The sequence below is a fragment of the Malaclemys terrapin genome, chromosome 2, assembly GCF_027887155.1.
Source record: "Malaclemys terrapin pileata isolate rMalTer1 chromosome 2, rMalTer1.hap1, whole genome shotgun sequence".
Lineage (NCBI taxonomy): Eukaryota > Metazoa > Chordata > Testudines > Emydidae > Malaclemys > Malaclemys terrapin.
The window spans coordinates 193121928-193135294 of record NC_071506.1 but is presented as its reverse complement, the minus strand read 5'-3'; the positions used below and the strand labels follow the sequence as shown (position 1 = coordinate 193135294).

The 13367-nt window shown below is 42.3% G+C and overlaps 1 protein-coding gene across 1 annotated transcript in view; it reads left to right on the top strand.

Annotated features, from left to right (window-relative positions):
* HECW1 (HECT, C2 and WW domain containing E3 ubiquitin protein ligase 1) overlaps positions 1-13367 on the top strand; it is a 297476-nt gene that overhangs the window by 189246 nt on the left and 94863 nt on the right. The window contains exons 8-11 of the mRNA XM_054021224.1: positions 1502-1644; positions 2809-2909; positions 5341-6684; positions 10232-10333. Of these exons, the coding sequence (XP_053877199.1) occupies positions 1502-1644; positions 2809-2909; positions 5341-6684; positions 10232-10333 (1690 nt within the window). The remainder of the gene's footprint in view (positions 1-1501; positions 1645-2808; positions 2910-5340; positions 6685-10231; positions 10334-13367) is intronic.

The window sequence follows — 13367 nt, the reverse complement described above, 5'->3', positions numbered from 1 at the left end:
CCAATATCCAGGAAAGGGCAAAGCCAGCCCCTCCAGGAGACGTGCTATTGGGTATTCCTCCTGGGCAGTGTCTGCTGTTAGGGCACCGACAGAGCCTTGACTGTTTTTCAAAGCTCTCCTTCACAGGGGCCAATGTCCCCTCTGGTGCAGCTGCCCTGGTTGTCCTAAGGATGGAAACTGGGCATGCCCCCTTGTGCTCTCTAGCTTGAAGTTTACCCCCCACTCTCAAGTTTGCATTTAGCACTGTCCAAATGCTTTTTACAGTGCTATGTACACGTGTAAACGTGATTGAAAAATATGTAGCTGAGCACCCTTCTCTCTGGCTCAAATCTGGCCTAGAGAATTAATAATATCCGATGGCTCTTGGGGGGCCAGTGTGAAATAAGTTCATGGTATCACTCTGGGTCCTAGACAATGGTCCATAGCACAAAAGCACCACCACAATTGGCACTGTCACTGATGTTGCAGTCTTGGCAAAGAGATGAAACACTGAAGGGGCATGAAAACAAATCTATTCTCTCTGCTCTGGCATTGTCCTGCCAATTCAGGGCTCAGGCACACTGTGGAGGCAGGTTATGTGGAGGTTGTGTCTCTGCCTGTTCTGTAACTGTCCTTTGGATAAAATGAAGACTACAGATACTTGGGTGGTGAAGCCAGCACGTCGAATTGGGATAGCATGGGAGACATGATGGGTTTGTGAGTAAATTGCTATCATCATTTTTCACACTTGCAAAAGCAGTGTTCTTGGACATTATACTATTACTATAGATCTTACACCTAGATATTCACATTGTTTGTCAGCAGAATTGTATTTACTTGCAACTTCTTTTTTCTTTTTTTTTTTTCTGGAAAGTAAGGGCTTCGCTGGCACTGAATTTTTGGAGAAATGCAAAATTTGGCCCAATGAGCATGACTGGCGTGTAAATAATGAAGGTTTTAATGTGCATAATTCCTGCTAGTATCCACTTCCTGCAAACTATAGAGGCCTGATCCTGCAAAGTGTTGAGCATTTCCTGTGAGTTGCTCCTACTCAGCCCCTCTGACTCAGGGCTCAGTATCTTACAGGTTTGGACCCTGGGATCCAAGAGGTCTTGTCTGTACAGTAATTTAGTGCATGGTAAGGTGGGGTGTGAATCTACAGTACAACACACCCTAAGTGGACCTTACTCACACTAAGTGGACCTTGGTACCACACACTAATAGTTCTACATTGCACTGTGATCTTCTCCCTTTTCAAATAGCAGTAGGACAAAGCGCACTATTGAACTTTTTGTGCAGAGGTAGCATGATCCATGTGTACAGTTACTACGTGTCAAGCTAGAGTGCTGTAGACTTGCACGCTGGCTTGCCACACACTAAATCACCGCATAGACATGCCCCTAGTATTGGTTTTGTCCTGGTTCTAAGAAACTGCTTAATTGCTGAACCTTCCTGTTGTGTTAGTAAGCTTGAACTTCACATGCCTAAGCCACTTATTCCATGTTCTTTTTTTTTATCATAGCAGTTCAGCTTTGTTTCCCTTCCCACGGATGTTCTGGAAATAGAAGTTAAGGACAAGTTTGCAAAGAGCCGGCCGATCATTAAACGCTTCTTGGGGAAACTTTCCATGCCAGTGCAACGCCTGCTGGAGAGACATGCTATAGGGTAAATTTGTTATCTGTGTGACTTTTGTGTTACTGACAATCACACTGCCACTATGAAAAGGAGAGTGAAGTCCATGGCTGAAACAGCATGATGTAATCAAATAATCTTGCTCAAATGAAATTACTTATTTCACAGGGATTTCTCTGATTAATGATGCTGGTTTAAGTTAGAATTTACTTCCTTGTTATAAATGTGGGACTCTCCAGGAAAAGACCTTGCTGAGTGCAACGGCTTTGTTTTCTGGTGAGTCCCAAACCTTGCTTTATTTTGTCTCTGTAAATGGTTCCCTGAAGCAAACAAACTCAGTGAAAGACATATCTACAAGTACGGAGACAACAAATACACAATCACCAGGTTTACATGAATACTAGGATAATCTCATTTATTTGAGTTATAAATGTACGTAAAACTACTCTGGGAGCATATGCAGCACCAAATGGAAATTAAAATGTGCTTCTCCAGAAGGTATACAGATATTAGTATTTAACACTCTTCACGCTCCGTGGTTTACAAACATTGACTAAGCTTCAGTTGGAGGCAATGAGCAGATCATCTTTTTTCTAGTTTCACTCTTCTATGAGGGGGGTTGTGGGACTTTTGGATAAAGTGTGTCTTCAGGAGGGACTGGAAGACGGAAAGGGTGGAGGCATCATGACTGCCCAGGGATGTGCTATAGGTGTATCAACAGCATGGAAACAGGAGTGGGAAGAAGACATGAAGGGGCAGTCAATTGAGTAGCTCAAAGGGCAAAGAAGAGAGCAGAAAAGCAGGTATGGGGAGTCAGGCTGTATTGGACTTTGAAGGCAAAGCCAAAGAGCTTGAATTTGATATAGAAGGAAAGGGGAAGGAAATGCAAGAATCTGAAGAGAAGTTTGACATGGTCAGATCATCAGGCAGGGAAGACTTGCCACCACATATACCCCAGCAAACCTGGGTTACTAACTTAACTGAATCTTTCCACTGTAATTGGAGACATTGGTCCCCCCCTTCCCAGCTATTCCTTCCCTCACGCACTCAGACATGCCTGCACTGCTGGTTGTAATAATACAGTGTGAATTGCCTTTGAAAATGTCAGGTGTTTGTGAATGATACAGCAGCTTTCTCCATTCACTGTAGATACTGGATGAGTTTACAGTCTCTGTAACAGTACTTGCTTTCTTACAGGGACAGGGTTGTCAGCTACACTCTGGGACGTAGGCTTCCAACAGATCACGTCAGTGGACAGCTGCAGTTTCGGTTTGAGATAACTTCTTCTATCCATCCAGGTATTGGCTTCTTCAGGAATGCCTTATTTCTGAGAGCTGGAATTTTTGTTTACATTCTTTTCACCTACATAGGCTTGAATTCTTTTAGGGCTAGACTGGGCTTTTAGGCAGGGTCATGAGCAAAGGATAGTACATAAGCTACACCCCGCGGCAGGAGGCACAATCCCTCCCCTGCTTTCCCTTTGCTCCTAGACTGTGAAGTCATTTACTACTGACCTACACTATTAAAGGACCATCTCCTCCCCTAGAATGACTCCAGGAGAGTTTTTGCACACTCCCACATCACCTACTCCAGGGAGAGAGTAGCTCTGCTTACTCCTATCCACCCCAATCCAAGGTGTGTTTAGCCCACATAGGGAGATAAGAGGGGGTTCTTGCTTATGCTTACTCCTTTACACAGGGTACATATTCCAAGTCACAATCTTGTCCATTAATAAGAATTTATTGGCAGTCACTCTGTAAAAATGCTTTTTCTGCAGTGTATTCCACATAGCTCACCACTAAGAATCCATTACATCAATATCAGAATAGCATAGAGAGAGTTCTTCTAGTGTTGTAGCATCAGCAAGGACTCACATTAAGCATTACTTCTCCCAACGGCCGCAAAAAAATAGCACCATATAGAGTTTCTGATTGTGTCATATCCAACCTTCAGACACACCAAGTTTTAGTTTTACATGGTACACATAGTTTTAGACTGATTTAGTTCTTGTGTTTGTGACCATTGTCGGTGGGGGGAAGGGAAAAGGTATTTTCCAGATTATAAAAAATTTTAAGTGAGAAATGATGGCAACATCATAATAGCAAAATAAATAAATAGATAATAATACATAACAAAACAGAGAAAGGGAAACCATGGATGGAGGAAGGAGCTGTTATCATAGTTTTAGATCTCAGCTTTCCACATTTTAATTTCCATGCCGTATTTCATCAATCAATGCAAGTATCTTGCTTTTGTGATTAGCTATGTTTTTTTATTTGCACAGAGGCCTGTGGATTTGAGCACCCTGTGCATAAAATGTTCATTAAGAGGAGTAGAGCTGCTTGGAAATGTTCTGGTTTTGACATTTTTCCATGAAAATTTTCAGAAAAAAGCTGTTCTAATTTTTTGGCCTGCTCTAGTTATTAAGAAGTCCTGTAATGGTGGTGCCACCTTGATGCTAGATTTCAGTGTGAGGATCCAAAGGTACTGCCCAGGGAATCTTTCCGTCTCTCGGTAACAGAGCCCCTGTGAGGCTATGAGTGCTTAGTTTGAAAGGAAATAGTTATTGGAAGTAGTTGGAAAATGTGATCCCTGCTTGTTGTGCAACACTTTTTCACCTTCAGGGCATAATTGGGACAGTTGGGTGGTGGTGAAAGGCGCGTCGGTTGCAGCTAGGAGCCCCAGGTTTTATGTCAGGTAGGGAGTAACCCCTGGAAGGAGGTGGGGTGGGCAAGAGTAATGTCAGAAGATGTGAGTGTTGGGAGCAAGGGTTGAACCTTTTCCATAAGAATGTGTCCTGGATGGGGATTCCCAGGAAGGAGGAGTCCTGGCACAGGTTGCAGCAGGGAGAGCAGTGTACACACTACCAGGATTAGGCCGCCAATTGTTACACGCATTGTGCAGAGATTTCCTAGTGAAAAATCAAAACGTCTCAGTATCTGTTTAGTCATCTATCTGCGTAACACTGTAATGTATTATTTTAATTTTCTTGGATTTCTGTGGATGCCTGTGCTCCCACAACCTATGCCCCTGATTCAGTAAATGACTCTTGTTAGAGGACAAGGTGAGTGAGGTAATATCTTTTGTTGGACCAACTTCTGTTGGTGAAAGAGACACACTTTCAAGCTTACACGGAGCTCTTCTCCAGGTCTGGGAAAGGTACTCAGAGCTAAATATAAGGTGGAACAGACTGTTTAGTATAAGTAGATAACAAATATTGTAAGAGACCATTCAAGGTGAAGTGGCCAGTTAACGCTCTGTAGTCATAGGACAAAAAAGGGGGGTTGGTTACAGTTGTAACTATTACATAGTTGTAATAGTTGTAATAAACCATAAATCTCATCTCTTTGTTCAGTCCATGATTTTTAGTGTCTAGCAGAGTTATGAATTTAAGCTCCCAGCCTTGTCTTTTGAAAGTGTTGTGCAGGTTTCCCAAGAGGATGAGGACTGAGATGTCAGATATGGAGTGATTGTTTTGTGAAAAGTGTTCACCCATGAGTGAATATGGTGTTTTTGTCTTTTAATCACTTTCCTGTGTGAGTTCATTTGAGAGTGTGGTGATTTTCTCATTTTACCCACATAATTGTTACTGGGGCATTCAGTGCACTGGATGAGATACACCGCATGATGGATGAGATACACCGCATGTTCAGATCTTGAAAGGTATGTTGTGGAGGTGGGTATTTATTATTGTAGCAGTGGAATAATTCCTTTTCTTGTTGCATACAGATGATGAAGAAGTCTCCATTAGTGCAGATCCTGAGTCAGCGGAACTGCAGGAAAGCCCTGTGAACAGCGCTGCAGAGGAAATCCTTGGTGAGCCTCCCTGCACCGGCACAGTGACCTCAGAAAGTACAGCTCCAGAGCAGCTAAATGGATGCAATGTGAATGGTGTCAATGTTGATAGCCCTGGGGAAGTCAACCAGAACAGCTTAAATGAAGAGCTAGCAGGAAATAGGGAGGTTGGTGCAGTGCCAGCAGATGCTATTGAGTCCTTGGAATCCATCCCAGGGGAAGTGCTGCCTTCCCTGAGTGCTATGGACCTCTCTGAGCAACTGGCTCTGCTGGCTTGCACGCCTCCTCCAGAGACTGAAGTTAGGGAAAATAATAAAGTCAATTCTGTTACTCAGGGACACGACGACATCTTTACCAGCATAGAAGCTCTAGATATTGATGAGGTGAGTGCAGACATACAGACTGTCAAGGACCTAGAGAAAATTCAGGATGAGGAAGGGGCTTCAGCCCAGGAGGAAGAAGACAACAAGCTGCAGCTAAGAACAACAGGGAAGAGGAAAAACAGGCCCTGCTCCCTGCCTGTGTCTGAACTGGAGACGGTGATCGCATCAGCGTGTGGTGAGCCTGAGACCCCTCGCACACACTACATACGGATCCACAATCTGCTTCACAGCCTGCCCTCAGCACAGATGAGTAGCGATGGAGAGGAGGAGCAGGGAGGCGGCGAGAATGACGAAGAGTCAACAGTCAAGGAAATGTCAGAGAAGGATATGGTTAGCGAGTCTGAGACGCTAGCGGCAGATCCTCCTCCTGAAACTGGAACTGATGAGTATTTCAGCCGGGGGACTGTGCCCCGCAGCACCTCAATTGAGCATCTCTCAGACTTAAATGAGCAGCTGTTGGATGGGGAACATCCCATGACTGGAAGCGAGAGTGAATCAAGTTCCAGACCGTATGGGGACAATGAGTGTGACACCTCTTGCTACAGCCCATCCTGTTACAGCACTTCCTGCTACAGTACGTCCTGCTACAGTACCTCCTGCTACAGCCCTTCCTGTTACGACAGTAACAATCGCTTTTCCAGCCATACCCGTTTCTCCTCTGTTGACAGTGCAAAGATTTCTGAGAGCACGGTCTTTTCCTCACAGGATGATGAGGAAGAGGAAAACAGTGCCTTTGAGTCAGTGCCAGATTCAGTGCAAAGCCCTGAACTGGACAGGGAGCAAGTGGATGTCTCCGCCCAGTGGCCAGATGAACTCGTAGCTCATGGTGGGAATCCACAAAGAGCAACTGAGACTCTAGAGTCCCCAGTAGCAGGTCCGAGCAACAGAAGAGAAGGTTAGATTCTGAGACTCAATATGCAGAACAACCTTGATTATCTGGATGTCAGCAGAGGCATCAGATAATCGAAGTTGCAGATAAAAAAGGAATTCTCAGTATTATTAATAAATATATGGGAGACATGACCAGTATCAGGTACTGGGGGGGCTGGATAATTGAGGCTGTGCTGAAAAAAAAAAAATCAGAGATCAGCATTTCTATCATCAGTTTCTGTTAAATAGTATAATAATAAATCAAGAATCTTACACATCCAGTCAAAATTAGGATCACCAGTTCTACCAGTCTGTCCCTTCTTCCAAGGGATTTTTCAGTTTTACATATCTTGTGTGCTACCATGTGTCTTACAAATGACAAGGAGATCTATGTGTGTTTATGAAGGGGCAGATCCAGAACTGGTGTAAATCAACTGATTTACAGCAACTGAGGATCTGGCCCACTATGTGTGTGTATGTAATATATATACACATCCGTACACACAGAGAATATATTATGGAGAAATCCTAGTATTTTCTAGTTTAGGTTGAGTCAACTTTCTGTTATAAACCCAATTGCCTAACCTTCTCCACCTACATTCACCAAAATCAACCTCAGATTTCACATGCGACAAATCATATTTCCTTGGATGCATAACTATCAAATACAGTTCCCATCACCACACATCTCTGTAGGTATACTGTATGTAGAGATATATCGTTGTCTGTTTATGTTGTCATCGTAGTTGTTTAGCTCTTTTTTTTTCGTGAACACTTCAATTCCTTGTGTTCAGTTCCTCCCTAGCATCACTTGGTTTACTCCAGTGAATTTGGTCACTTGTCTTTTCTTCAGCTTGTGTACTGTTTTTTTGCGACTGAAAAAGTAAAAGCTCAGATGCTTGGCTACAGCCACAGTGTGTGCAGCAAAGGTAAAAAGAGGGGTTGTAAAGATAGTCCTTGTGTTCCCTAATCTTGTGCTAGAATGTTCCTCCAGTCTGAGTTACACCAGCTTCTCACCATGGCTGCATGAGGGATCACCGGCCCCAGCCATACCATCCTTCCCCCTACTCCAACCGAAACAGGAGGATTGCATGAGTCACTATGCCACCAGAGGGTCTCCCTACTGTGGTGAGGTCCTGGATATGCCAGTTTTGGGCCTCCTTTCAAACATTTATGTACTGCATACCCTTAATTATTTGCTCTGTAGTGCAGGATCTAGTCCAAAGAATCAAAATTCCCAGAACTACACGGCAACAGAGATGAGAGAAACACCCAGTAACATGGGCATTCTTCACTGTATATGAGGCTCTTTCGGTGTAGGCAGTATTTGTGTATGTGTGTGCATATGGGTGCGTGCGTGGCTTTTTTGTTTGTTTTGTGATGTGTGTATATACAGAGAAAGAGAACAGAGTTTGTGCCCTAATAAAAATGGATTCAGCAGTGCTCCGGTATTAAGCTTCAGATTTCTGGAGATGTCCCTTCAGTATATTTAAAGGGCACTGTAGAATGTTCACTGTAGCTTTACTTTCACTAGTAGAGAGAGAATACAAGAGAAGGACAGCATGACTGGTTAGTTCACCATGTTCTTCTAATATTGGGTGAGATGTTTCAATAGTTGATCACATTGTTTAATTTATTTGGTGGTTATTAAAAGTACAGTAGATATGGTCGCCTCCATCTGCTCCAAGTGACTGACACCCCATGCTTCACCTGGCTTGGCGTAAGTAACTTGACTAGGGGGAGTCAATTGTGGTGAGGTAAGTAAAGAAATGCAGATTGATAATCTGGCAATTGGTGACATAACTGTAGCAACAGGAAAATGTAAAAATTATTACAGATGTGTTTGCAGCACTGCATAGTAATTTAAAATAATTCTACTTTGTATTCAGAGAGGGGGCACATGTAACTGTGAGATGTGTCTGTACTCTTATTAGAGGCTTTAATGAAGACATTTCAGAGGGTTGTGATATCATCAGAGCACCCAGGTGCGTGGGTAACTTTACCTACATTTTGTCCAGGTAAATTTTCTCATTAGTGAATGGTGCAAGGTTTGGTTTTTTTTACAAACAAAAGTGTTTGTATTAAATTCACATATAAAATTCCTTTCTGCATTATTTATATTCTACATATTGGCAGTTTGGGGGAAAATATTTTAGATGACTTTTTAAAAAAATTTATACTTTGATGGCAAGATATAGCTCGTTTTTATAGAGTGGTAAGATTTAGACATGAAAGGTGGCTAAACCAGTCAACATACACTGAGGTGAGCTTATTTGTACAGTTCTATCCTATTTTTCTTTTTTTCAATACAGTGGTATAATTTTCTGGCAATATCACAAACATTAAAGATCACTTTGTTTCTAAGCTTACCTTGGATTTTAATTGTATCTGTTTTATACACACTGTAAATGATGTATGCTGTCTGGAGTTGAAGGTTTCAGTAGGAAAACTATTGTCACACAGCTTGAAAAAGTGACCAGCAGTGGGATACAGTATATAATTCTGAATCTGCAAGATTTTAAGAAAGGACTGGGGCAAATATTCTCTGAATTCTAGAACCCGTGAAGTGCAAAAGTATGAGTTCCAAGTGCTCACATTCAATTCTAACATAAGGAATAATGTGGCCTCCCCACAATAAAGTTGTAGTTCCTGAAGGGATTCTAGTGACATCAAAAATGCTGAGTAATTTATTCACATCACCAGGACACCAGGATGGAAATATGTACAGTTTTCATTTGGGTGTCTGTATATAGGTACATATTTAATACAATATAGTGTTCAAAAAATCTTCCTCTGCCCCATCTACAGTATCAGCCTCTTCTTCTCTTTCTGTATTTTAGGTCTCTCCCCCTCTTTATCTCAGGTTCCTTCTTTCCTGTGTCTTCTTATCTTTTGCTCTCCTCATCCCACCTTTCTCCCATGTTTTTGATCCTTCTCTCACTCTCCCACCTTCCACTTAAACTTAACAGTTTGAATTTTGAACTGTTTACATTCTAGTTTCCATGACTTTAAAAGTACGGCAGATGCAGGCCTTCTGCATTGCAGGGACTGCAAAATCCTGCCACACCACTTCACATACCCTCTTGTGGATTTGCTCTAAAGGAGGCTTTTGTAATAGCAAAGAAAGCAGCTCTCAGCATTTAGATGGAGTGAATCCAAGGTTGGAGCTGGGATTTTGTGTGGTCCTGCCAAGCTCCAGCAGGAACTCCCAAAACCTTGCACTTGGTAGTATTTATGAAGTACTTCTCAGACATCAGTCCTGATTCTCCTCACTTACATTGGTGTAAATCTAGAGTAAATGAGTCCAGAATCTAGCCCATCATTTCTTATTATGTTCTCAAGCCCAAGATCTGATCCTTGTCTGCATTATTTTAATATTCTTTGCCATGTAAGTTATTATTAAAACCGTGCCTGGACATATGAATAAGCCATAGCAGCTAATACACCACATGGCTGCCTGCCCTGTTTTTTTTGTTTTTGTTGGGGATCACTTGTTTTACAGTAGTGTATTTTAAACCACTTTTTGCCAAAACAGTGAATGAATATGAATATCTTGAATATCTTGTCCATAGGTGATTGTCCTTTACTCCATAATTCTCAGCCCGTCAGCCAGCTTCCTTCCCTGAGGCCCGACCACCATCACTATCCAACTATTGATGAACCTCTTCCACCAAGTAAGCTTTAGTTTTTTAAATGTATTATTTTTTTTCAACCTTTCCTGTTAACCTAAACAGTGTAAAGGTCAGTGTGTCTCTAAATAATCTCCTCATCCCCTGCACCCTCCTTGTTCCAAACCCACTTAATGTGCCCTTTTATTTTCCTTATTTAGTCCTTACTTTATGTGTCTCCATGTCATCTTGGGCAAGACACACAACTACTCTGTGCCTCAATTTCCCCATCTATACAATGGGGATAATAACACTTCAGTGTCTCAGAGAGGTCTTGTGAGGCGGTAAGTGTTTTGAACTCCTCCAATGAAAGGCTCTGTGTATAAGCATTCATTGTCTTTAATGTTTGTCCTCTAGCCTACTCGTTGCATCCCAGTGTCATGACATTATGGGTATGTCAGCACAGAGTCTCAGAGCTCAGGTCAAGTGTGGTGGGCTTGCGGAGCTCATGCTGTGAGGCTAAAAGTAGCAATGTTGACATTTGGGTTCAGGCTGTAGCCCTGCGAGCCTGAGTCAGTTGACCTGGGCTCTGAGTCTTACTGCCACGGGTATTTTTTTGTTGAGTAGACGTACCCTGTGTCAGCTTCAAAGACAGCTTGGGATGCTGTCTTTGTCCTTGCAGCCTTACTTACAATGCCAGGCATCCTCAAAATCAGGATTCTCTTTTGAAAATCAAGACAGGTAACAATTCTTAATCAGAGTGATAAGAGGAGAAGACAGGGACAAGGAAGGTCACATTCTAGTGACGTCACATTTCAATTGCAATGCCCCCTCTAACAGTTAATGTGAGGGTCTCTGCTCTGAAGCAAAATGACTGACTTATGGACCTACAACTTCCTCTAGCCGCATGTTTTTGTGGTTCCATATAAAAGCACTTCTGCACTTTACTGGGGAGGATTTCATAGCTTTTAACTTGCATATTCCTAGAGGAATGCCCAACTTTTTGCATTAGCGTAATTTGTCCAGTAGAGTGCACTCTCTGCCCTACAACACATAGTGTATCATCTTTCGAGTTTAGCACATAATTTAACAGGAAAAAATGCTCAGCATCTTAAAAACTAACCAGGCTTAAAAACAAAGCTCTCTATTTTCTTCTCAGCCTGAGTAAAGAACGTAGCTATGTGGCCTATGGTGCCCTTAATAAAAAAAAATCATTTATCCACCAACTTGTTAGTATTCCCTAAACTGAAAATTCCTCTCAATGCTGGCATCAGTTATACAGTAGTGGTGAATGATCCAACTGCCTTCAGCCCCATGAACTCTTATTAGGGGCACTGTGTGGCCTACCAGTGAATGATGAATTAGGAACAGTTACTTCTGTAATAAGTAAATATTTCTCTTCCCACTAATCTCACCACTTTGTGAAGGGGAGAAATTTCTAGCTAGACTACCTGTTAATAAGACACTGACAGCAGCCATGCAAATGACTTACCCTAATCCATGCACTGATCGGAGACATTCAAGTTCAGCCCTATGGCTTGCTTAATACAGACTACCTCCCTTTTAACACCAGCCTCAAAAGGTAAGTATTTTCAGCATTGCTCCTAATGAAGGCAATTATGATGGAGTTTAATCTACACAAAAGCAAAAGTACAATCATCTGATAGTAGAGTCATATTTATTTAATATTAATGCACCCATTACTTTGATATCTACACTATATCCTACTTGTAATACATGTAAAGTATATTGTCCCTGAATATATCCCTCCTCAGTGTGCAGTGCCATGTGAATTTTTGCTAAAGAAATTTAATTAAATAATTCTAAATTAAATTAATGGAGATATCCTATCTCCTAGAATGGGAAGGGACCTTGAAAGGTCATCAAGTCCAGCCCCCTACCTTCACTAGCAGGACCAAGTACTGATTTTGCCCCAGATCCCTAAGTGGTCCCCTCAAGGATTGAACTTGCAACCCTGGGTTTAGCAAGCCAATGCTCAAACCACCGAGCTATCCCTTCCTCCCCCCTGTACAAGCTATGACATTTTTAAAGCCCATGAGAAGTACAAACTAAGGTCTGATCTAAAGATTTTTCTTTTTCCGGTGTTGCAGAAAGACCCTTTTCACTTGCTAATCACAACTAAAACACTCTTAAATAAGAGAGAGAGAGAGAGAATCGGGGGGGCAGCTCCAGCCAGGCCAACGGGGCCACGCATGGGGGGGCAAATTCCACGCCTACTCAAGGTATGCAGTTTGGGGGAGGGGCAATGCCCCCTCGTACTCCTCCCAAACCACACCAATGGAGAGAGATTGTTCATTTTAAATCAGGTTTACAGTGAACAATGTTTAGAGCTTCTAAAATGAAGAGACACTAGAGTCTGTCCATGGTTATGGTTGAAGATAATTTCCCATCATTACAAGGACAATATCGACTGAACCTTAACATTTCCATATCCAAATCCATGTCCCTGAAATATCACATGCCAGATTTTAGCTCATGGTAGAATATTTTGTGAGGTTTCAGGAAAATCAGTTAAAGGCTTTTGAGAGACCTGTGGGTTCAAAAAGTGAGGTGGTTTTCCCCTTGCAGTCAGTCTTACTTGATCATAGCCCCAAAACAATATGAATTCAAAATTTAGTTTATTCTGTTAGTCCTGAGGAGGAATTTTTCTTTGACTATGTTTATTTTGGGTGTGGAATAGAATTATTTAGATTTTAACATGATTTTTCGTGTCTGTAGTAAACTCTTCATGGTGAACGTAAAATTTTAAAGCATGCATCAGGTTGTAGAGTTTGTATGGTGCAATGCCAGTGCTAATGGACATATCCAATGGTTAGTTGTTTTTACTGGTGGAAACCCTACCCTACTGAAGCCAAGAAAAACATTTGGGTCCTAACTCTGAGCTGCACCACTTAGAAGATGTACCACAGACAGGAATGTAAAGAGGAGCAAGGTGGCTTTGTCCCTCTGGGGTTGCAGGTCTGCCAGGGACAGGTGTGGCTCATGGTGTATGTAAGAGCAGCCTCAGCGGCTGCTGTAATGTACATATGGGCTGAAGTGGTCCCAAAGGGACCATCTGGCAGTCCAGGATAATTGGAGA